The sequence below is a fragment of the Alligator mississippiensis genome, chromosome 1, assembly GCF_030867095.1.
Source record: "Alligator mississippiensis isolate rAllMis1 chromosome 1, rAllMis1, whole genome shotgun sequence".
NCBI classification, from domain to species: domain Eukaryota; kingdom Metazoa; phylum Chordata; order Crocodylia; family Alligatoridae; genus Alligator; species Alligator mississippiensis.
Genome location: NC_081824.1, coordinates 91,075,092 through 91,101,026, shown reverse-complemented (window position 1 = coordinate 91,101,026; position 25,935 = coordinate 91,075,092). Strand labels below are relative to the sequence as shown.

The 25,935-nt window shown below is 39.4% G+C and overlaps 1 protein-coding gene across 4 annotated transcripts in view; it reads left to right on the top strand.

Annotated features, from left to right (window-relative positions):
• The window catches only part of HACE1 (HECT domain and ankyrin repeat containing E3 ubiquitin protein ligase 1), an 82,708-nt gene that overhangs the window by 35,686 nt on the left and 21,087 nt on the right, over positions 1–25,935 (top strand). For all 4 annotated transcript variants that reach the window (XM_019499907.2, XM_014608495.3, XM_014608494.3 and 1 more), the window contains 8 exons: positions 3,545–3,882; positions 6,778–6,846; positions 7,590–7,677; positions 11,490–11,601; positions 11,698–11,795; positions 11,985–12,072; positions 14,692–14,841; positions 20,017–20,213. In XM_019499907.2, coding sequence (XP_019355452.1) covers positions 3,545–3,882; positions 6,778–6,846; positions 7,590–7,677; positions 11,490–11,601; positions 11,698–11,795; positions 11,985–12,072; positions 14,692–14,841; positions 20,017–20,213 — 1,140 coding nt within the window. The remainder of the gene's footprint in view (positions 1–3,544; positions 3,883–6,777; positions 6,847–7,589; positions 7,678–11,489; positions 11,602–11,697; positions 11,796–11,984; positions 12,073–14,691; positions 14,842–20,016; positions 20,214–25,935) is intronic.

Below are 25,935 nucleotides of genomic sequence, written 5' to 3'. Positions count from 1 at the left end.
TGTTGTGCTCCTTTTAGGACCTGCGAAGAGCTTTGATCATGGGTGTTACAACAGCCTACTTCATTCTTTGTAAGATTCATTTTATAGCAGATACATTCTTCATAGGATAAAGCAGTTAACTGCCCTCTGGGAAAGGTAGTTGTAGAAACTTCTATTTGGGAAAAAACAGGTATCTTATGCCATGTTGTATTTCACAGTCAATACAAAGTATGTGTTGTTGTGTGCTGAAGTTGGGGACATAAATTTGATTGTTGGTGCCTAGGCTGTGCACCACTTTTTTCCTAGACTAGTGGAGAGTGAAGGTGAATATATTTAATAGAAATATACACAATAGTGGGCTGTCTTTGGCATTTAATAACATTGATGCCTGAATCAAGGAAAGTTGTTTTTAGATGGTATAACAAAGGGGAAAAGGAACCTTTACTGAAATCAAATTAACCATTAGAATAATTTAAAAAAATATGACAGCCTTCATTTTTACTAAGCTGGTACCTTAGCTTTGTCTTGGTTGAAGATGTCCAGACAGCTAACCTGCCTAGGCGTGCTCATTGTTGCTAGAATAAAATATGGACAGCATTGAATGAGGATGGCAGGAATATGTATATAAAATGCCAAGTTAAAAAGCTATACTAGCAAAACAATAATTGAAACTGTCTAATCATGACATTGAGTACATCCCTTGAATTTAATTAAGATCCTGAGAGATACTGAGTTGAAAAATGGAAATCATTTAGTATGGCAAGTCAGATGCATATATCTATAAGGCATAGTGGGAATTAAAAGAAGAGTACTCAGACACCAGCAGAGAAAGGAGTCTCACAAGCTTAACATCTGAAAGGTTTAGAGGAAGACATGAGAAAAAAATAAGGGTATTCCAGGAAATGCCTGTCTTAGTCTTGGTGAATCTGGGTTTTTTTCATATTTTTTTTGTACATTCAATACATCTTGTTTTAAATTAGAACCTTTGTTTACATTATGTTGTGGTAAAGTTTGATTGTGCATCTTTGTAGGGAAGCCAACCTTTTTTGATCTTATGTCAGATGCAGCTGGGGAGAAAATGGTACCTACGTTGGCACACTCAGTTGAGGTAACCCCAAAGAAGCACCATCCAGTTACTGGTGTGATAAGTAGGGAAACAGGAGGAAGAAGAGCAAGCTTTAGAAATGGAGTACTAAAAAAATTCAGGGAGGGAAATCTGAGTCCACATCCATTCTTTAAATACTCCTATAAATAATGCTTTAAAGTGTGGGAATGACCTGATACATGTGATAACATGTTTGTATTCAAGAGGTGTCTATCGTTCATTAGGAGTTCAGTTCTCAAATCATAGTGTCTGTTAAGTAAACCCTCTATCAGCTTTTGAGGCCCAGCCTGGACTTCTGCCAAACCTGTGGTAAATTTCTGTTGGGAAGTAACCTCCGTAATTTCTTGAGTATCAGGGTGCAGAATAAAGATTTAACATTCTAAAGGGGTAGACTTGTATTATGTGCTGTGTTCATAGCTGGAAGGAGGTTTGTACCCCATGTACTAGAGGTGTACCGATACATTGGTCCGATATTGGATCGATACCAAAATAAAAACTGGCTGTGTCGGATATCAGCCTGATGGCGCTGATAATTTGGCTGATAAAATGCGTGTGCTGTGCGCAGCAGCAGTCAGGCAGCGTGGAGAGCTGCCTCCAGCTGGTAAGTCTGGTGTGGAGGAAGGCGTGTGGGTTGGGGAGCAGATCAACGCCCCCTGCGGTGAGGGAGGGTGCAGGGACAGGCGCTGCCTGGGCAGGGTGGGCGTGGGGGGGGGCAGCTCCCACCACTGCTTGCACCCTGCGGGGGGGTGGCTTGTGCCACCAGATCTGTGTGGGGAGGGGTGGGCTGCAGCCGGGGCTGCGTGGGGCTCTTCTCGGTGCGGGCTGGGCTTGGAGTGGGCTCCAGCAGCCCTGGGAGGATGCTGCATCCACCCCAAATTTCGCCTCTGCTTCCAGTAGTGCCACAGCCAGCTGCCCAGCACAGCCCTGGCTCTTCCTGGCGCGTGAGTAGAGACAGGGCATTGAGCTGGAGCAGTTCTGGGTGGTTGGCAGTGGCAGTGCTGGGAGCTGAGCTGTGGTGAAATTCGGGGTGGATGCAGAATCCTCTCACCGCCTGCCCTGCCCTGTGCAGGTCTGGGAGCACCCCCTCCATGCCCTCCCAAGCTGCAGCTCTGCCCCTGCTGCCCCACCTGGGCAGTGCCTGCCCCCTCCCTCACTGTGGGGGGATGTTGATCTGCTCCCCCCACACCCCTTACCTCCCTTTCCAGCACACTGGATTTACCAGCTGGAGGCAGCTGTATTGGAAATCGGATTGGTATCAGCCAACATGCCTCCTTCAGTATTGGATATCGGTATTGGCCCCAAAAATCTGTCGGTGCACCCCTAATTACTAAGTATTTAATATGAGTTGCATATATATGTTAGTTGTGGACTGAATTTACAGAACTTGTTAAGCTTAAGGTATTCCTGTTAACTGATGGTCTAGTTTAACACAGCACGTAAAAACTCCCTTGTCTTGAAATTGAGTACGAAGTGGCCAGGCGGGGAGAGGGGTAGGGGAAGTGGCGGGTAACTACTGCAGCCCTGGCTCTGACTCTAGGCTGCTGCCTGTGTCTCGCCACCTCTGCACCCCCTGCATCTTTCTGTCCCCAATGGCCTTGTGTCCCTTTGCCCTATCCTCAACTTCACCCCCGGCTCTTGCCCCTCCTCAGCATATCTTTGCTTGCCTGTGCTCCAGCCTGGGGCATAAAGAACATCCCCAGCCCAACTCTGTAGCAGCAATGTACTGTCAGCACTTGCTGCTACTGGACCAGGCTGGGGCTGTGCTTTGTGCCTCCGGCTGGAGCCTGCTGGAGTAGGCAGAGGCTACACAAGTGTGGGGAGGAGGGCAGATCCTGAGTCGGGGAATAGTGGGGTAGGAGGGAGATTGGGGGGCAGATGGGGAAGGGAGATGCGGGCCCAAGGCTGCAGGGAGAAGGGGGTGAGGGGGAAGACAGGGACAGTAGAATAATTCTTCTGTTGCTAAGAACTCAGAAACACCACAGCAGGTCTGAATGTTTTTGACACTATGGATTCTTCTCTGAAATCTGGATTTATCTTGTGAATTTTGGAGGTGTTTGTATGCCTAATACTGTTAATATTGCACAACACCCTGCAGCACCCTTAAAAGTATTTTATGGCACCCTACAGTGTCATGGCACCCTGGTTGAGAACCACTTCACTAAAAGCAGAGATTAAAAAAAAAAGGCTTTTGTTTACTGTGCTGAATTGATAGATTGTACTTCACTTTTTATTTAATTTTATGTAATTTTCTAAATGCCTTTTGGATATATAAAAATAATTTACATGAACATATACTTGTTCTCATTTCTAAGATGACTTATTAGAATTTGATGTAGCAGTTTAATTACGTGCATGGAACTAATGTTGTATTTATGTATTTTATCAGTTGCATGCTATCCCCATTGCAAACATTCATAAAAATGCCCAATTATGTTTTTGTTACCTCTTTGTTCATTGCAGCCCCTGGAATTACTGTGGCACTCATTAGATGAATGGCTTGTTCTGATCGCTACAGAATTGATGAAGAACAAAAGAGACTCTACCAACATTACTTCCATCTTACTAAAGCAAAAAGGGCCAGAGCAGCAGGATGCTACGCCTACGCCTTCCTTTGACACTGCTGGAACTGAGAGTGGAGAAAAGCTATCCATTGACGCAAGGGATTCTAAAGCATATGATGCTGCCGGGAAGCAGGAAGCTTGTGCTGATTGCCAGGATGTTATCTCCATGACAGCAAACAGGCTAAGTGCTGTCATTCAGGCATTTTATATGTGCTGCTCCTGTCAGATGCCTCAGGGGTAAGAAGAATTCTGCTTGTTACCTGAACTATTATTTTTTTTTAAACATCTATACTTTCCTGGGAAAACATTAATGCTGACCAGCTTAAACTAATGACAACCAAGAGATCACTTCCTAGTGCTTTCACTAGTTCAATTATTGGAATGTTTTTTTTTTCCCCTGCTCTAATGACACCTACCTCTAGACAATGCAGCCTATTTTCCTTAATCATGTGATTGCAGTTCTGTTCATATTGACTGTCTAGGGTTTTTTTTTTCTTTCGGTTTGTCTTAACCACATGGGATGTTTGCAGAAAAATACTAATTTGACGTCTTGGAATTCATGTGAAGAATAAGCAGCCAAAGCAGCTGAAGTTGTGCCTAATTTGACATTTTCTCCAACTACCATAGTAACTGTGATATCTAGAAAACCACATGTAGAACTGTCATTTAATTTAAAAATAGATAGTGGAAGCCAAACTCACCTGACTATTATTGCTGAGTATTGTAATAAGATATGATGCTTTTCAACTGTAGGTCACTGGAGTGCAGTCACTTTGAATTCAGTCTTAAATTGGCAGATACAAGTTTGTAGCATGTGACATCCATTCCAGTAGTTCATGGAAACCACGTTGATGGTACCAATCCAGTACCTCCATAAATAAGTATCTCCACTGTAATTAAATTTTCATGGGTCTCCAGATTTGAACTTTCCTGAAAAATATGCTACTTGATTCCACCAAGAAGCAGAACCTTGGAGGGTGTTGTACATTAGGATGATATAGGAGAGCTTGAACTAGGGCTGCTTTGATTTCCTCCCCAGTCCCCCCTGCAAAGTTATCGTGTATAGGTTTTATAGCTTTATGAAAAGTGCTTGACATGCACACAAAACAGTTTAAAAATGTTTCCACTTTCATAGAAATATACACAGTAGTAACAGTGAAAAAAGCAATTGATGTAACTCAAGAATTGAATTTAGGGATATTCCCAGCAAATTAAAAGTCTGATCAAATTTCAGATGCAAGTACAGTAAAAGCCGCGTTAACCAGCACTTTATTAACCGACATGCTCTATTAAGTGGCATGATGGTTGACACCGGTTGACGTGGCAAAAGGGAAGCTGAAAGTGGGACTTCCGGTTTTGTCGAATCCCACAGTCCGGGGGAAAGCAGCCTGCATGAGGTAAAGCAGCCTGCGCGGAGCCCCCCCCTCCCTTTTCCCCTGGCACACTGACACGAGGGGAGGGGTGGCATGGTTAATCTGAGATGTGGATGCGACAGGAGGTGCGTCTTTGCCCACCCAGGCAAAGATGCCTCTTGGATAACAGGCACATTTGGTTATTTGGCACCCAGATACTTACTAGGCATAATGTCCTTTTACGTACAACAACAACTAATCTTTAGTTTCCCACCCTTATAATATATTCAGTTTATTTTGGAAAATATATTTAACTTCCTTCCTAGGTTGCTTTAAAGATGGTGTTCCAGCTGTAAATGAAAATTATGATTACAGGAAAGTGTAACTGGTCCCCATTGTTAATAAATTACTGAATATGCAAATGGTATAGACTTATCTTTAAAAACATTCATTTAAATACATTTCCTTACTTGGCAAATTGAGAATGCAGGATTTAGTTTTTCTCTGTAAGAGCTGATAGACATCTAAAATAGTATAAAGAACACAGTTCCATATCCAGCTTTAGACATTTACTGTCACCTGCTTTTGGAAGGAAAATACATTTCTGAATTTAGTTGGGAGGAAATAAATCATGCCAATGGCATTGCATCAGACTTATATTTCAGTAAATATTTAATTCACCTTCTGTGTTAAATAGCTTTGCTTTTGGAGATATAAATTAAAATCTTAACATTTTTGATGAGTTGGGTGGGGAGCGTTTAGTATCTTTTGTCAAAAAAAGACACATGTATAATTGGATCTCTATTTTAGTAATTTGTGTAATATATAAACTTCTGTCTCAATCAGTGTAGTAACAGGAGTAATTTGTTAGACTTGTGCCTCCTAGTGGTCTGAAAAATCACAGAAAAGAGCATTGTCAAAACTTTTAGGAGCTCCTGCACGCTTTGAGAGCCATATGAGCTAATTCAGTGCTTGATGAACACAAGTCCTTTGGAATAAAACCTGGCTCTGCAGCATGTTTTGCCCCACTATATATTGGGATGGCCACATAGTGGCTTGCAAGTCGCATGTGGCTTCTAGGCAGTTTAAAAGTGGCTCCAGAAGAAAGTCATTCCTAGTTATTATTTGCAGTGGGCACTGTGGATAGATCATTGATTCTGAGGCACTTATATTGAAAACGTTTGTTGTCAAGATTTTGGTTTGCTGCTAGACAGGTTAGAAAATTTGGTCGCTCATTATGCAAGTATGCAGGATAATAAATTTGCTAAATAGCACTATCATTCTATATAAGGGATTCCTTTTTTTCAGTCTTTTTCCCACCCTCCTTTTATTAAAAAAAAAAATCATAAATTAAACTAATTAGGGTTTCAGTACTGGTTTTTTTTAATAGTTATTTCCTCATTCCATATGCAACTTAAAAAAGCGCGAGGTGAATGAGTCCATGTTCCATTCATTGGACAGAAAACTGTTTACAGCCTACGTCACAGGGACATGCATGTGTATACCTGCATTCTGAAAGAGGCAAAAGTCCTGCAGAAGGTTTCTCATGCAGTCCATTCACAATCATATGCTTTCTTAAGTTGAAGAGCAGTTACCAGTCAGGTTATATGTCTTGTTCTTGCCATTATTTCTGGACTCTTTTGGGACTGATTTACATAAATTTATGGATATTAATTTTTATACCATATCTAGATTTGTTATATGACATCTGTTTTTGCTTGTTTTTGTTCTTTAACTGAAGAAAACTACTTTATGAAACATACATTTACTTGTATTACAGGATGACTTCACCTCGTTTCATAGAATTTGTCTGCAAACATGATGATGTTCTGAAGTGTTTTGTTAACCGGTAGGCCTTCAAATGTTAAATGTTTTTATTTCAAACGTTACTCTGAAAACCATATTTAATGGTCATTCAGAGATATGTGGCTGCGTGCTATCTTGGCAGGTACTCGCACTTTGTTTCAGTTTCCCCATGCCAGTGGTCCCACTGAGCCCCGTCGAACTACTCCTGCTCCTAAGCAATGTATGTTTGAATGTAAGCAGGTACAGGACTGAGGCTTACATGAGGCTGTTCTCTTTATGTAAACAAGTATGGTTTATGTTTCAGATCTCCAAATATGTTAAGATGGAAATCAGGCTTTTGGTTTGTGAGCAGGTCTTTTTCCTTACTCTTCCAAACAGAGGCTAGAGGTCAAAATTTACCCCCTTTCTGAAGTTTGTTTTTCTCACAAAAGGAACTTTAAAAGAAATGCAAAATCTAGCTTAAGCATTATGCCAGCATTTGGCTCTTCCCACGGAATCCTCCAAGGACTACTCAGCTCACAACCTTACATATTCTTTAGAGAACCCCTCTTGCTTCTCTAAAATAAAAGATGAGGTAAAATTCACTATTTGGGGCAGTGTGTCAAGAAAACACACTTTACGCTATGGTGGTGTTTTTGAGTTTTTTTTAAAATGTTCTGTACTCACTGTGCCATTTTTTAAAATGTATTTTAGGTATGTTCAGTTCTGTCACTAGAATGTTTCATTAGTTGTTTATATTTTTTACCAATGACATTCTAATTTTAAAACACTTTTTTTTTCTTTCAGAAATCCTAAAATCATTTTTGACCACTTCCATTTTCTTCTTGAGTGTCCTGAACTGATGTCCAGATTTATGCACATTATAAAAGCCCAGGTAAATGTTAAGCACAGCTTAGTTAAACCTTTAATGAAACATTCATTTTCTTTTGCTCTGTATCAGTAGAATAAAATTTAGTTATGTGTAAGAATTGTATTAGAGCAGTGGTGTTCACACTCTGTTCTGGGAAACCCTGGGGTTCTGCAATAGGTTATTCAGGGATTTTGCAAAGAGATTTGGGGTAATGGAGCAGGCCTGAAGGCAGTGCATCCCCAATGCCAGGCTGCATTTCCTGGCTCCATGGATGTGGGTAAGGGTTCTGCAGCAGCAGAAGTGCTATAAAAAGGTTCTGTGGCTTTAGGAAGTTTGAAAACCTCTGCGTTGGAGCTTTAAAGAAATACATCGTGATATTATTTGATAAAGTGGAGTTTTAAAATTCTGTTTCTTTCCTTTTTAAAGCTAAGGCATTTCTATATGATGCAAGGCAGCTTCCTGCAGGTGCACATCCCAAGCTAGCTCTCCTTCCAGAACCAGTAGCAGTACAGCCATGTTTTGCTTCTTGGGTATCAGTTGACAGTATCACACTAACATAGTTATATTACTTTTGCTTCCAATGCACAGAACTAGTTTGGGGGATCTCTGTACAGCTCTGCCTTTGACCTTATACATATACCTTATTGATTTGTATTTTAGGAGAATTGTGGCCAAATATCTGTGGTACAGAGCTGTGCAATACTTTGCATTCGTCTTTGAATTATAATTCTCTTGCAGCTTGCCTTATTCATACTTTCAGGAATCTTGCATGTTCTCTGTATTTGTTTCCTGCTAACTGTCAAATGCCATTTGAAGGTAAAATTCTCTGAGGGTTTGGCTAAAGAGGGAAGTAAACACTTGATCTTAAGCCACAAAAGGCTGAGAAGCGATTAAGGTAGGATCTAATTAAGATAGGATTCCAATTTAAAGCTGAATAACTATCCGGTAATAACTTCCCATGTTGACATAATGCCCATGCGTAAATGAGCATCTGCTGCAAAATGGTCATTATTATCCAAGGATTGCTGGTGGGCAACAGGTGGCTTATGGAGAGAATTTTGTTCTTCAGCAAATAGAAACAAATTTGAACAAGGGACATCTTTATTAGGAAGCCTTTCACTTATCACCAGTAGTAGTCATAGCTTTGCTTCTTCCTCATTGGAAATACCTCCTACATTTAAAAAAACAAAATTAATTGTTCGTCTTTTGAGACAAGTTTCTTTGTAAAGATTTTCTGAAATCTGACCATTTTAGGCTGAACATAAGGAAAAAATCCTTTACTGTCTGAGCCCCCAGGGACTGGAATAGACTCCCTCCAGAAGTGGTGCAGGCAACTACTCTGGACTCATTCAGGAAACATTTGGATGCTTATCTTGCTGGGATCCTTGGACCCTAGCTGACTTCCTGCCCCTGGGACAGAGGGCTGGACTTGATGATCTTCAAGGTCCCTTCCAGCCCTAATGTCTATGAATCTATGAAATCTGAAGAAGCAGTGGATGGTGTCCCTGAGACCTGCTAATTTGTAGTCTTGTTGAAAAAATTCATATATGGAGGGTTTATAGGTATAGAGGACTCCCCCTGTCCTCTACTGTCCACAGTATTAGGCAGTTTGTATGTAGACTTGAAGAGAATGTTTAACCCTTTTTTCTAGTTATTCAAGTAATTTTTCAGGGTGGGATAAATTTCTGAGGATTTTTTCATTCATTGGTTGATTTTCAATCCATTCCAGATTTTATTTAGCAAAGCTCCATATTTTGTCCTATGTATGAAGTAAAGGTGTATTGTATTCAGCCTGATGGATGATCAGTAAAGGAAAAGCAGACCTGTGTGTCAGGTTTTGCTCTCAGCAAAATCTTCTAAAATACTGAGATTATATTAAATTAAATATTCATAGTCAAAAAGAGGAAACCATCTGATCAGTTCAACTAGTGCCTGCTGAAAAAGGGTTGTGTTTTGGTATAGATTTCTAGGGAATTCTAATCTTTTTGTAGGTCTTATTTGTTATTGAATTAGAGCTCTCAAAAGTACTTTAAAGTGCAGTAAATTATATGTTTTGTTGTTGCTATCATTTTGACGATGCTGTGGTCAGATAATTTTTATCCAGGGCCTTGCATTTTAAAAATTGTTTTGGTTTCCGCATTTTACAGGAAAAACCTTCCACTTCTAGTGTTAAAACATGCTTATGATAGTGAACAAAGCATCAGCTGACTAAGGATTTAAAACATCAAATCTGAATTTCAAAGCCAGTGATTCTCATGATAGTCTGTGATGTAAATGGAGCTTTCAGTGGGGGATTTGGGACGAAGGGTGAGTTCTTGAGACATTCCTTTATTGGATGGCTGCCTGAAGGAGACATTTAAAAAAATCAGTGGGCTAATGCTCTTTCATTAAACATCTTAAATCTTGAAAGTTCTAGATTAAATTCCTCTGTGCACTACAGAGAGGTAGTTAGCTATGTTAGTGTGAAGTCAGGCAGAAGGCCGGGCAGGGTGACACCTGAAAGACTAACTGGTTTAGGGAAGCATAAGCTTTTGTAGGCAATAGCCTACTTTTTCAGATGCCATGAATTGGCTTGTTTAACTGCTTTTATAACCAAATAGTGGCATGCTTGGCTGTAAACTTGTTTTATCTACATAACTTGTGCTTCATATTCAGCTGCCATGTTTGCAGTAATCAGCAGTGTCACCGTACCAGTTATTTACTCTGTGTCTCAGTTTCTTCCTGTAACCTGTTCTGTACTCCTTTTTTCCCTTCCGGAGACTGGATGCCAGGAACTGGATCCCAGTAACCTTTTTCAGTAATCTCTGCATAACTAGTTTAACTAACGTCCCAGCATCTTAGAATTTATACCATCTAGTGCTCCTGTGACATTTTTACCTTTTTGGTGCTCTTGTATTTGAGGCATTTGTTGAGATGATGTATGTTAGTGGTTTTCAACCTTTTTTCATTTGTGGACCCCTAAAAAATTTGGAATGGAGGTGCAGACCCCTTTGAATTGTAAGTGTGGATATTCTTATACTTTTGATTGATCGTAGTCCTTTCTTGCAGACCATAGGTTAAAAACCACTGATGTAGGAGAATAGCCTATGTTTCCTAGGATGCACTGATGCATATGCATAAATATTTTTCAGCTCTGGTCATGAGGCAGAAAGAATATAGAAAAGGCAAACCTGTATGCATGTGTCATGACCTAGTTACAGAAACATATCTGTGCTTTTAGTTTGAACAAGGTCAGTTTTGGATCAAAAATCAAACATATTAAATTGTTCACACTTGAAAGTAGAATAAAATAAGGCTTTTTTGTTAGCAGTTTTTGTTTACAAATATCTTTTTAATTGCTTATTCAGTGAGGTCCTCTAATTGTCAGATACTATTGGTTATGAAATTGGGGATGAAAAATGACAGAAGGATGTTTGTGTGTAATATGCTAAGTGAGGATGTGAAGGGTTGCTTCAAAGAAAACTTTGTTCATAAGAATCCATTATTGTAAGCTTTGTTGAACTTGAAAGTGAACTAATTGGTTGCAAATGTATTCAATTACAGATATAACATTCAAAGTGTCTGGACATAAGCTTTAAATTGTCAAGGGTCTTCTTTTCCAAATGCAAAAATGAGCTATAGAAAATGTGCTTTGAGTATTTTTATTAGTAAGATATGTGCTTGGTTTTACTCTTACTCCCTTTGTGAAATCTTGTTAAAATGCATGCATATTGGCTACTAATTGCTTATTATTAGAGTCCCTCATTGGAGCTTAATATTTAAAGTGCATTTAACTTAATGGTTCATTATCAGCCTCAAGAATGACTAATACATTGCACATGTCATCTCTTTTGCAGCCATTTAAAGATCGCTGTGAATGGTTCTATGAACACTTGCATTCGGGACAGCCGGATTCAGACATGGTACACAGGCCAGTCAATGAAAATGACATCCTCTTGGTTCACAGAGGTATCGCATGACCAGGAGAAAATGCACCTACAAATGTATACAATTTTTGTTGTTATGAGATTAAGACTACAAAATTAATTAATATTTCATATTTAGATTCTATTTTTAGGAGTAGCTGTGAAGTTGTCTCTAAAGCAAATTGTGCAAAGTTAAAGCAGGGGATTGCTGTACGTTTCCATGGAGAAGAAGGCATGGTGGGTAAAATATTGCAAACTGCCTTAGAAAATGCTTTAAAATATACACATAAATAATATTGTTACAGTAATGGAACTATTATTAAATTTAACTTGCAATTTAATAGTACACTTAAACTCAATTGTTAAGCTATTTATATGATTGATTGTTCTGCTTACCATACTATATGTTATCCATTTGACATGCAGGGTCAAGGTGTGGTACGCGAATGGTTTGATATCTTATCCAGTGAGATAGTTAACCCAGATTATGCATTATTTACCCAGTCGGCAGACGGTATGTTTGTATTTCGTATTATTCCAAACTTAAAAAAAGGGTTAGCAAATATTCATAATATTCATATATGAATGAAAAAAAAAATATATATATATTTTTCAAATATTCATATATATATTCAATATTCAAATATTCATAATCCAAGTAGTCTTATATTGTAAGTAGACTCTGCAGCAATGATTCTTAATCATTGTGCCATAAAATCCTTTCAAGGGTGTTGTGGAGTGACCCACAATGTTAGTACTATTAGGTGTGCAAACAGTGTTCACAAAATAAAGCCAGAGACTTCAAATACAAGTCCATTATGTTAAAAACATGCTCACCTGTTGTATTCTTTCTGAATTCTTTGCAACAGAAAAATCACACTATTTTTCCAGTCAAAAAAAGAATGAAAACTAAGTGTTGGCATTTTCTCAGGGGTGCTTTGAGTGTTAAAATGTTGAGAACAACTACTCTAAAGTAAAACCAGCTGGTATTCGCCATGGAACAGCTCTTCTGTAAGTGGCTTCTGGTTGCTAGGGTGTATTTATATTTTATGTCCTAGAAACCGCTGAAGAAACCTTCTAGATGCAAAGCTTTCTACCTCCCTATCCCTTTCTATTTTAACCCCCCTTTCTTAGGGGTCTGCAGATAACTCTATCAACAGGAGCAGTCTGGAGTTACTTTTTGATAATTAAAAGAAAAAGTTCTGGGTGTGTGGAGGATTCTGTAGACTGTTTAAAAAGACCGAAACTGAAATGTCTCTACTACAGCCACCTATGGGGTAGAAGTGGGTAGGCCCTAATTAAACGAACACTTTTGTATGGTCATAGTTCAAGTCTGTGAGTAGCCAGTTAAAGTTTTGGTACCCCTTATGTATATACCCAAATACTGCAAGACTAGGGCCTATATTACCATGAACACAGAACCTAGTAAAACCTGGATACTTCGCAAGGTTATGTTGTGTACCTCCTTGAAAAGATAAGGATTTGTGAACTAGCTGGAGGTGAAGATGCAGAGCCACAGCTAACAGCTCTGTGGGGCCACTGATGTGTTTCAACTTTTTGCTGACCTTTTATTTCAAAGAACACTGCTGCTGAGTTCCAGCTATGTGGAGATAGGGCACCCATTGAAATAATAACTGGAGAAAACAGTTGCATGGTTAGCTATTAATTTGGCCATTCACTGCAAATTAAATTGGTTGTGAACCATCCAAAGGTGATGGTTCCCGGTTGAATCCCGGGAATGATCCCAGGATGATCCCAGTTCTAACCATATTAGCATCATACTGAAGGTATAAGTTAGTGGTCTCTGGGGAGGGTCTTAGTATACCATTTTAACTTGATTCTTTGTTAAGCCTCTTTGAAATGTTGTTCAGAAGGAAAAAATTACAACCTAAGTTAAAAGAAAAAGGAAACTTGTCAAATTTTGCACATGCTTTGGTGTTTCAGAATCTGCAGCTAGCTAATTGCTTTTTCAAAGTAGAAGAACAGGAGAAAATAGCTTTGAAGTGGACCACAGATAAAAGTATAACTATGTTGAAGAAAATTGTTTGGTTCTTGTTATAGTACTCTGAACAGTGAACATTATATAAATTCACTCAGTCTGTAACATACAGTTGAAAGCTTGAAGCTACATAATTCACCTTAATTATATAGAGAAGCATTTCCTTCTGTTCTTTTGTAATGTCAGATCTTGCCCATTACAAGTTGCGTCTTAAGTTTTGATGATGTGCACTTATGTGCACCACCCAGGAAGGCCCTTAACTTGTATTTTAAAACCATTACACTTCTCACTTCTTTCTTTTAAGAAGGAAATTCCAAGGCTAAACACAGGCATTGGATTTCTCCCAAGATGAAGTCTTTTATCCAGGGATCCTACAGATGGCCAAACCTTTTGTCCCATGTTAAGTTCTTGAAGTAACTGAATTAAAATTTTGCCCTAGGACAGTCAGGATTAACTGGAATCATTGCCATTCAAGCCTGTGTCTATAAAATATTCTCTATTAGAATAGACTCTATTCTGCATCTCACTTAATGCGAGTCAAGATTAAATACAATATCTCTTTGCTCAGTTGATAATAGTAAAGGAGGTAACTACAGGTTGGTGGCCCTGAACTGAAAGGACTTGTCTGCTAGTGGAGCTATTGAGGGCTAGCTGTTCCTGAATAATTCCCTTTACGGATGCTTATTTCAGAACAGGAGCACCTTTTTTTCTGGTTTAACTTAATCCACTTCATAAATTTCAATCCTTCTCTTCCAGAACAAGTTTGTCTATGCACAGAGTTATTCTGAAATAGCCATTCTTTAAATTCACTCAATGTTAATCCAAAATGACTTGAAAATATAAGTAAGGTCTATTTTTTTTAAATGATAAGAACATGTGTACAACCCCCTCCTCCCCCCTTGAAAAAAAATCAGCTTTTCAAACTTTTAAAAATTGAGTTTTAACTTCTCTCATTCTCATATTGGCCAGACCAGGGGAGTCTACTAAATGGTTGCTACTCTTAGTTTTCTACAAGAAAATTGTGACTATTCAGTATATTTGAGAAGTACAAGTTAGAGTTAAAAACAAAAAAATAAACAGCAGTGGCAAAGTCCAGGCTAACAACAAAAATGTAATAAATCCTTTGTTTTACAGGAACAACTTTCCAGCCAAACAGTAACTCTTCTGTGAATCCTGATCACTTGAACTACTTTCGGTTTGCTGGACAGATCTTGGGTTTAGCTCTGAACCACAGGCAGTTGGTGAACATTTACTTCACAAGGTCTTTCTACAAGCATATTCTTGGTATAGTAATTAAATTCCTATTTTGGAGAGTTAGATAATTTAGTTTGCACCAGTAAGTGTAGCTGGGTGGTGCAGTTGCTTGTGTGCTAATCTTTCATCTTTGGTGACCTATACTTAGGTTTGGTAGAATTCGATTTTTATTTTTTATTTTTTAAGTAATTTTGACTGATAATATTAATGTTTTATTTTTAAGCATTTATTTATCTTTTTTTTTTTTTCAATTTTCAGGATTGCATTAAATTAAGGGCGTGGGAGGCTAAGTTTATTAGTGACAATTGTAACTACTGTAGGACTGCCACAAGCTGAGCAGCACAGTTGCCATCAGTCCCAGCTCCACTTGTCCATAGCTCCCTTGTCCGTTTTGTGATTAGGGATATGAAAGGTTAAATGTTTAAACAATAAGTACATTTATATGGTAACGCATTACTATTTAACATTTAGCACTGGGTGCAGTCCAGCGGGGAGGGGAAAACAGCATGGTGCCTCAGGAACAAGGAGGAGGCAGGGCAGGTAGGTAGGAAAGCAGGGACTAGTACCCATAGCTTATGAGGTTAAAGAGGAAAACAGGTGACCTAATGACTTGTCAGTTAAGCAGTTAGGTACTCATTTGCAGGTACTCCCTTCTTCCTAGTGTGCTGGTGGCTGCAGTAGGCTGGGAAAATCCCTCACCTGCTGCTGCTGTTTGTGACTTTGCATGGGCTGTGTGGTCTGGTGGGGCTTGCCACTGCCTCTTTCCCCCCACCTCCATCAAAGCCCTGGGAACAGCTCCCAGCAGCAGCCGTCCCAGCTGCTATATTATCATATTATCATTAACCATTTAATGGATATAATTAGAGGAGGTTAAATGAATAGTTTTTTAAATGATATTTACTTCCCTATTTGTCACTTTTCCCTTGTTCCCAGGCCCTTGGGGTTTCTAGGAGTTGCAGAAACTACAGTCAGCACAGTTCTCTAGGACTGCTCCCCTGTTGTCACACACTCCACAAGCCATCATTTTTCTTGTATCCCCTTTCTATACATTTTGATTATTAACGGTGGAAAGTGTTTTGGTGGTCTGTGAGTAGGGTGAGCACTGATGCATCCCCAGAATACAGGACATCCCCTCAGCCAATTAGCAGCAAAGGGTGAGGCCACCACAAAAAGGCCACCTCCTTTTTTCCCTCTGTATCTGGCTGGCTTGGACCCCTGCTTCTCTTGGCACAGCCAATAGAATTGTGAGGACAAATGATTGACATATATTTCCACCAATGAACTGAAAAATAGGACTTTTTGCAGTCTGTTCCTCATTTAGAAATGGACAGGGGACAAGGGGCTTAAAAACCCCTGGTATAAAACAGGACCAATGGCTACCCTATCTGTGCGAGAGAGATGAAATTGATGTTTATCAATGTTAACTGATAAAAATTGAATCCTGCCAAGCCTACCTATATTCAAAAATGTAAAAAATACTCCTGAGGTTAAAATTACTTCTTAAATTATGAACATTGCTTCTAAAATTTGGTATAATTTCTTTAGAAGTCCGTTGTTTTAATCTTCCCTTAAAATAATTGGGTTATTCCTGCAAATTCTTTATGGTTGCCATACTTTCTCTTCGCACCATATCTAGAAAATTAAGTCTTTCCTTGATGGCAGAAACTTCACCTCTGTTTCATGTGCAGAGATGCTATCCAGTAATCACAGAGTGGTCTGCTTGCCTTTGCTTGGGAACAGGGCCACCAAGAGCTGCTGGTATTTCCTCTTGGGAGGGGAAAGTGAAAATAAATTCTGTTCTTTGAAGACCTCTGTATACTTCTGCTTACGAAACATGATACCTCTGGGTGCAAAGCTGCAGAACTATCATGAAAATTGGTGTCCACTGTAGGAAACTCATGCTAGTTCTTGCTTAAAGATAATCGTATTGTCCTATTCTACAAGGGACCTTATCTTCTTGCCCGTCACCTCCATTTCTTTGTTAGTCCTGTGGTAGTTTGCTTATGTGTTTTCAGGGCTATCCTATTCCTAAATTTAGGGAAAATATATAGGCTGCAGTTTCCCTGCCCTGAGAGCCCTCATACCCTTGCTTTGAGAGATGAGCTTTTTGCCCAGCAATTGTACTACAAAGACACTCCTATCGGGCCCCTGCTATGTCAGAGCATGATGCACTCAGTAACTCAGTATACAATTTGTTTCTTTTCTTTCATGATCTAGAAGTGGGGGGGGGAGAGTTTTGAGGTTCCAAGCTTATGCTGCCCAGGCTTATTAACAACATGGTGATTAGGGGTGTGCAAAGCTTCGGTCGCCGATTTGATTCAGAAAAGATTTGGCCCGATTCAGAGGCTGAATCACCGAATCCAAATCAAATTGGGAGACCAAATAAACCCTCTGAATTGATTCGGAAAAGATTTGGAAAAAGTTTTGGAGGTTCGGAAAGCAGTCTTTCAGGGGAACAGAAACTGAGAAGAGGGAGGGGAAGCAGGGGGGGGAAAAACTGACATCTGTAGCTAGTCAGTGATCGTGATCTTTTCTTGAGTCCCCTTCCAATCACAGTGCTCTGGGGGAGGGACGTAGAAACAGCGCATACGCCTCTGTCTGCAGCCTTTTGTCCCTTTTGTGAGGTGTTTCTGCCTGAGCAAGATAGGGGCAAGCGGGTGGCCCAGAAACAGGTGGGCAGGCAGAGATCTAACTGGTATCGGGAAGCCCCCCCTGTTACAGGCTACCATCCTTGCTGTTTTCATCCAAATCTGCCTTAAGACACACAAGTGACACAAGTTTTGCTTTCAGCAGTTTGAGGTGCAGTTTCCCAAAAACCAATGCACCTATCTACTTGAAACTTGACAGGCTTTGTGCCCTCAGAGTGGGCTACTATCCCTGCTGTTTTCATTCAAATCTGCCAAAAAATGACAGTTTATAGGTATTTCAGTGATTCCCCGTTATAGTCTATGGCCAAATTACCGAATCTCTCAGAACCAGCGCCGAATCTTTTGAAGCCAATTTGGCTGAATTGATTAAAGGCAGTAATCTGAATCGCCGAATCGAATCGCTGTCCTCCAAATCGGCCAAATCCAAATCAAATACTTCCCTATTCGCACAAGCCTCGTGGTGATACCAAGATTCTCTTAAACAGGATCAGATGTATGCTACTGCTTTGACAACCACATTGCCTTCTTTCATGAGCTTGAAACCAGGATTTCTTTGGTCCCATGTTGTTAAATAAATTGGCGCTAGTGATTCTGAAGTGGCATTAAGTTACAAGTTATTCTCTGATGCCATATGTTTCATTTGGCATGTCTACACGAGATGCTGATTGTTCAGTAGCCAAATATTACTGTGCAATAGTGTGTCACAGCATGGTACTGTGCAGTATTAGGCTACTGTGCAGTAGCGTCACTTAAAAGATATTTGTTGATGCTACTGCACAGTAACTCCTGCCATGTACAAGTACTAAATAGATGTGGAGATGTGTCCAGTGATTCTCAAATAGTGCTCCTATTGCAGGAGTCCTATTGCACCCTGCTGTCTGCCCAAGGTGCCCGTGCAGTCACTGTCAGCATGGAGCTGATGCCAGAGTTGTGGAGCCCTGTGCAGCTGTTTGCACTCTGCCCGCTGCTTGCTGCAGCTGCCCAGAGCCTGGGCTGGCTACAAACAGCTGTGCTGGGTTCATCACCTCCGTGCCGGGAGCGGGGGAGAGACCAGGGCTGCACTGCCTCGGGCCCCTCCCCCACTGCCTGCTTCGAGGCACGCCTGCTTGCGCTGGTGCAGAGCTGATCCCGGAGCCCGGCACAGCTGTTTAGAGCCTCCCGGCTGCTGCCAGTCAGGATCCCAGGCTGCTCCCAGCAGGCCGCTGGGATGCTGCAAGTCCTGCTGGGAGCAGCCCAGGCTCCGTCGCTGGCAGCAGCTATCCGGAGCCGGGGCCGGCCACAGTGTGCCAAGCAAAATGGCCTCGCGTGCCACTCTGGGCATGCATGCCAGGGGTTGCTGACCCCTGGGATAGACTTTCAAGATGTATTGGGAGATGTATGGACCATTGCTGCATCTTATCTAGAAAAAAAGTACCTTACAATATAGAAGTCTTTCTTCACAGCACAGTGTGGGTATAGCAGGAACCCATAGATAGGTTCCCATGGTGTTGAGATGCAAAGCAGCAGCTTGAGTCTAGGACATTATACTCTGTTTTGCAGTGTGCTCAAGTGGCCAGCGTGAAGGAATGCACATTTTAGGTGTGTGAATGGACAGAAATGACTAAGAATAACAGAGAATAAGGTGCCTTTCCTGTTATAGAACACAAGGAGAAGAAAGTTGTTCCTAGAAATGGAAGAGGTCTTTATGGCTTTGGCTGGTTGAAAGGCAAAGAAGAGGTTGGAGGGCCTTTCTTACCTCCTCTTGTTCATAGTGGGGAAAACAGGGGCAGGTCTGGTTATCAGTAGTGTTTGCATAATATAAAAGCTACAAAGGGGATACTTGTTTGTAGAGATGGATGAAAATAAGCAGTTTTAAAATTGCTTTCTATGCTTGGCTGAGCATCTAGCAATTTTATGTGCCCTTCAGCCTCTTTACATTACGTTATGAAAGTTAATTTGGAAGTTGCTTAAAAGTTTCACAATCTAGTTTTTGTATTAGAAGTTAGTTAGCATAGGTGAAACAGATTGCTGCTGAAAGGATAACAAGTCTCATAAGGATCATGAGGAAAAAAGGAGAAATTTAAAAAGCCAAGGACATTAACATGTATTTCAAGTATAGAAAAAATCTTTGTAATCACTTCATTGGTATTTTCTTCCAATTGCAAACTGTTTTTTAGTGGCCAGAGATGGTGTATATCACAGAAACAGTTGTACCTGTGAAGTGTTACAGAATGCAAATTCCTGCAGCATAGGCTTATTGTTTTAGGAGACTGAAGGAGCAGGGTGATTAATTTCTTTGCCCTCATGATGAACTCAAGGCTTGAATCAATGTAACAGAAAGGCAAAGCTTCTGGTGGCTTTGGTCCACCAGGAGACCAAATATTAGAAATAACTCTCTGTGGATTCTTTCCAAATGCTGAAGATGTAAATTACATTGTGTTGTGGATCAGGACTCTGGGGTTTTTTTCTTTTATCACTGCATTATTTTAGGCTATCTCTAGAGGGCAGTCTTCTACCACGGAACAAGCAGGATAGAGCAAATAACTTTATATGTGGATTTTGGTTTTATTTTTTCCAGGTATTCCGGTAAATTATCAGGATGTAGCGTCTATTGATCCAGAGTATGCCAAGAACTTGCAGTGGATTTTAGATAATGATATCAGTGATCTGGGTCTAGAGCTGACTTTCTCGGTTGAGACTGATGTGTTTGGAGCAATGGAAGAAGTGCCACTGAAACCAGGGGGAGCAAGTATTCTTGTTACTCAGGAAAACAAAGTGAGTGAGATCTACCCAAAATTTATTGAAAAAAAAGTTAGGTTGAAATATAAGTAACTAGAAGCATCAATTATATACAGTACTTAAAGCAAACTATGGCCATAATTTCTAAAAGGTACCTGGCAAAATGATCCCCAGATTCAACCACTGCTGTGAGGAAAGTTCTATAAGGAGCTCATGGGTTCAGTGAATTTTTTTTTAAAATCAAATGAAGATTTCTAAAAGTGACAGTATATATTTATGGCATATAATTAAGCTGTCCTGGAGGATACTAGCAGGAGAAAACAGCAATCATTGCCACAGATGCAGATAATACTGTGTAACATTTAAGTGTCTGGAACATTTAAGTGTTCCAAAATGCACAAATTTCACTAAATAATGGAATAATTAAGGTATATAGGTATATGATATTTACAAGTGCAAAGCACCAGAAACCTCATTAGAAATCAAGATCTATGTGAATGGCGGCCTTGCATTAGTACAGAAAAATATGGTATAAATTTATTTGCTAAGGGAAAGGAATAAGATTTTAAACAAATTGATTTAAAACAGGTAATTGTTGAAATCTTAAATTAACAACAGTCAAGACTGGAGTTTAACAGTATAACATTTTGGTCTAATGTAGTAGAAGATGCCAAAGTTATAACTGGGATTACAAAAAACCCAAACAAATGTGCGTACTAGACTTTGGTTAAAAGTATAAACAATAGATGTTGTTTTAGAACTATGTTAATATGTTGAAGCATATTTGCTCTGGTTTGACTTTAGTAGTGTACGGTGTATATACAATAGTAATTCAGCTTCTTGCTGGTGAAATACTAGGCTGTTATACTGGCAGATATCCACTTGGTGTCATCATTTATTTTAAAATTTTCTTAGACAGCCTTGAAGACTTTGACTGTGAGTCTTCATATGCCTAATCCTCATTTTTATTAAGGCAGAAATGTCATTCAAATAACTACCATATATAATATAACCTTGATTCCCCTGCCATCTTGTACTGTTCATATTTGTTCTTTTCAGTTAATATGTAGTGTTATAAGGGACTATGGAGTGCAGGGCAATAGGGAATCAATCCAATGTCAGTTTTTACATTGGAGGGGAGCCACAATACTATTGCTTGTTTCCAGTCTCTCAGTTTTTCTTGTTTTGAAATATATGTATGTTGCAATATTTTTTTTATTTCAGTGTTGCCATTAAAAAACTTACTGCTGAGGGTCTATGGTGTTTTTTTCAGTTTTCATGAAGTTAGAAATTTGCTAATATAATGTCAACTTTAATATTATTTAAATGTTTATGTATATGTGTGTTCTTGGGTATATTACTAAGGAATTCAAGCTAAATCCTTCCCAGTTTGAACACTTAAAGCAGATCTTATTAGTGACACAGGGTTACTAGGACATCTCCAAAGGTCAAAATTCTTGTTGTTACAAGTGTTGATGTACACTTCTGAATCATGTTTCCACACTAGCTCAGCAACATGCTTCAGTTCTAATATGACGGGATGACATCTAGAGTTTTATATAGACTCTATTTCCATTTGCTCCTTAGCATTTTGGGGGTGATAATAAAAAGACTAATTGGCTCCTTTGAAGTATGAACTTTAATCCATTAGGAAGAAAGAGATTGTCAAACCATGACTGTCTAAAGGACAGCTTTTAGATTACTTTCTTTTATTAATGTTCAGGGCTAGAGACAGTTCAGTGATTGAGAAGTAAAGGTATATATCATGATGTGAGTTTTTGAAGATATCTGTGAACTATTAAACAAAAGTTAAGAAAATATTTAAAGCGTATAATTTAATAGCTCCAGTAGATTTAAAAATACCTTTTAAGAAAGGACTTTAAATATGTGACTTTGTTTTTTGCAGTGCAGTCTCTGCCCCAGTAGTTATAGAGAAACTTTTTAATTGAAGAACAAACCACCATCTAATAAAATTCATTGTATCTACTACATTTGTGGTAGGAGAAATTTTATCTTCTAAAGTTTCCATCTTGTTGGGTGTACATATAAAAAGGCAACGTGCACAACCAGCCCAACCAACTCAAAAGTCATGGAGAACAATGGGAAAAATCACATGCTAATTCAGTCTAGCAGAAAAGCATTGCCAATTGGAAATGCCACCTAAGTATTTAAAACAAAGTTGACTTGGGAGCTAAAAGCAAAAAAGCTGTCTAGATTGTGTTGCATATGTAAATATAATTTGTAAACTCTTGGAGAATACCTAAGTGACTCTACTCCTGGTTTAAATACTTTTTTTTCTATACAGGCAAAGGAGTAGATGTTCCACAAAAGATATATAATGACACCTGCTCATAAACTAGTGGAAGAAAAATGTCCCCTTATACTCAAATAGTACAGTAGGTGACTAGTTTGTGTGACAGAAGATGAAAATAGGGCCTTTGCCCACATGGCTTGAATTGTAGTGTCTGATCCACAGTGTGATAGTGAAATGGGCTATTGTTATAATTAAGCGGTTGAAACAGGAAAACATCTTTCATGCATTACAACTTTGCCATTAGCCTCAGCATTTTTTTCTTGTTATGTTTTCTGAATAGCTGTTACTTCTCATGACCTTAATTCAAAAACTATGGAAAGAACAAACTTTGACCATGAGCTATCATTAACATAGTCCAGGAGCTCAACTCTTCAGTGAAGTTTATCTCTGTCCCCCAGGAAATTTTCCCTTTAATTTTTTTTTTCTATTAAATATTTAGTGTGACTGCCATGCTATTTGAATCTAAACTTTATTTTTTCAAACAGCTTAAAATACAGCTGTCTTCCAAATGTAAACGTCATAACAAACATAGATTCTTGTCTTGCAACATGTGCGGTGTGAAATCAGGGAAGTCATATTTTGATTTAGCAAGGTCATTTTTTTTATTTGATTTTACATCAAAGCAAAAAGGTTTAATTTAGCCATATGTAAAGTTACCTATATGTCTAAGCAAACCTTTCCTTATAAAAGGTGTTGTTTATTCTCTTGTGCAATGTAGATGTAAATCTCTGTTTGTGGTAAGGCTGTTTGTTTTGCATGATGTACTTCAGGCTTCTGAGAGAGAGAGCATATGAATGTAGAGAGAGGTAAACTTCATTTCTAATTTTCCCCATCAAAGCCATCATATCTGAATATATTGTGCTTCCCCTATTGTGTTCCTGTCACCAGTCAAGGTACCTCTATAATATAGAGAGATAGGTACCTATATTAGTCTGAAGTTAGGCAGAAGGCAGGGCAGGGTGACGCCTTATAAACTAAGGCTAGGTACAGATATTCAAAAAGCCATAGGCGGAATCAATCTAAGTTACGTGATTTTTCTGTAAGCAGTGTAGCTTAGCTCACTAGTGAACAGGAAACACATTTGCTCATTGATGATGGGGGCAAATCTTAGACCAGGTTCTGCCATTCTTTAAACCAGTCTGTGTGCTGTTCTGTTCTGTTCTGTTATGGTACAGACTAGGGCTGTGCGAAACGGGTATGTTTCATTTCGGTTTTGGATTCGGTCATTTCGGAGGGACAGTGATTCGTTTTGGTGTTTCAGATTGCTGTTTTGATTCGGTTCGGCCAAATCTGTTTTGGTGCTGATTTGGAGTTTCGGATCAGCTGGGGAGAGGCAGGGACAGCCGAGTGACTGCAGGTTCTCCCGTGGCTCCTCTGGCTGTGCCTGCCTCTCTGGGGGCAGAGGGAGCTGTGAGAGAAGCCCCCATGGCTGCCCGGCCCCAGACTCCCAGCACTTTTTTTTTTTTTACGGCCTGCACTCGCTGGCTGTAGCAGCGGCAATCGGGGCCTCTGATGGCTCGTGGCAGAGCCCCTCTGTGCAGTGGGGGGCAGCAGGTATTGCCCCCCTGCCTGGCACCTGCGCAGCAGCTGCCCCATGGCATGGGTGTAGCGTGGATTGGCAGGGCGCTGTGTGGGGGGGGGAAGGGGAGGAAAAAACAGTCATTTCTTATACTGACGTACTGTGTACATTCTTATGTACAGGTCTCTTATTCTCTGTTAAGGTCTCGTTATTGTCTGTTATTCTAGGCTGTTAATGAAAGGTTTTCAGTTTTGCCATGTAGCAAGATTTTTACTTTTTTTTTCTTAGAGTAGAGGTCTCCATGCCAGTTGCTACAGTTACACTATTAAATACTTTTACTGTTTACCAACTTTGTATTAGAATTTGGGTCTCTAGAGTTTGAAGGCTTATAACACTAAACTCACTGTAATGATAGTTACAAGCACCTTCTATTCTTATAATAGGCTAGATTTAAATAAGTTTAAGCAGCTTACAACCTTCATAAAGGGGAAGTTAGATAATTGTTGTCTAGTCAACATTTTCTGTTTGCATTTTTTTCATAGGACAGTTCAACTCTTTAGCCCTTACAAGCCATATTTCCTACTGGCTGAAGGTACACAACAGGTCTTTTTTCGAGGCTTCGGAAAACAAGAGGCTTCTCGGCCCCTTGAAGGCTGAGATCAAGTGTTGATCTAAAGATCAAAGAGAAAAATAGTTCTGTTAGAAATATTAGGTTAAAGATAGTGTCTTTTAAAATCATTGTCTCTTCCCAAAACACAGAGATCTTAGCTGAAGATGTTTCATAAACATAACCTTTTTTTTGCTGTTATAAGCAGTAGTAACACACAAAAATATTGTTTTCTGGTTTCAATGAAAATGTCTCTTCCTATGATTTTTTTTTTTTCCTTCAAATTAGTGGAATCTTAAAACAAAACAAAACAAAAAACCCACAAAACTTTAAACATAACTACATAGCATGCGATTATGGAGAAGTAGTGGCACAAAGCTAATTGATTTGCCCCCAACCAGTGATTAGATAGGACACTGGGTATTGTATTAAAAAATTAGGTCTAATATGAATCAAAACCCATTGTCTTGAAGCGAAACAGTGACTGAGTTAATCTGTTCAGTATGTTAGCATGAAAGCACAACCTATCATTTCATAATTAGAAATCATGCATCATTGGGAGTCTAACCTGATTTAATATCCTTAGCTTTAAAGTAGTCTTGGCATAAGATCCAATTCCTAAGTTCGAAGGCTGTCAGCCTTGAGTAAAGAGAATGCATTAGAATTTTGTAGTGTGCATAATGGTGAGTTGGAGCACATTGGCACATATGAGGCCAGTTTTATCCCGGCAGCTTAATGCCAGGAGAGATGCTTTTCTGTCTCAGTTGGTAGCCTTTTTCATTTCTGATTGGTCATGGGAATAAGATTTTGAATGATAGAAAAGAATGAGGTAAGACCTTCCTTCATTCACTACGTATCTTCTAAAGTGGACAAAGAACCTTCCACTTAAACATTTCAAAGTATGTGGTACTGCATTTTAGTGATGTTTAATCAAATATTGTAGTTTTTTTATTCTTTAAAAAAAAAAGTTTTTCCTCCCATTTTTAAAAAGCAAGAAAAGGAAATTCCATACAGCGTTTTTTTAGGAATGTTGAAGTTGTGTTTTTACTGACAGGTAACGGGGGGGGAAAAAATTAAGGTTGCATCCTCAGTCTTAATCATAACCCATGCTCTGACTGCCCTTGTTTGCTACTCCCCAAAACAGCCTCCAGAATATATCTTTGTTAAACAAGTGAGGACAAAAAGGAAAATGGTTGTTGAGTGCCCTGTGTGCTGGAGCAGGGCATAGACTTACTTAGGTGAGGAAAGAATGCACTGAAAGCCTTAGTGAGAACTTACCTGGAATTATAATAATAATGCACATAATCCTGAATTCATG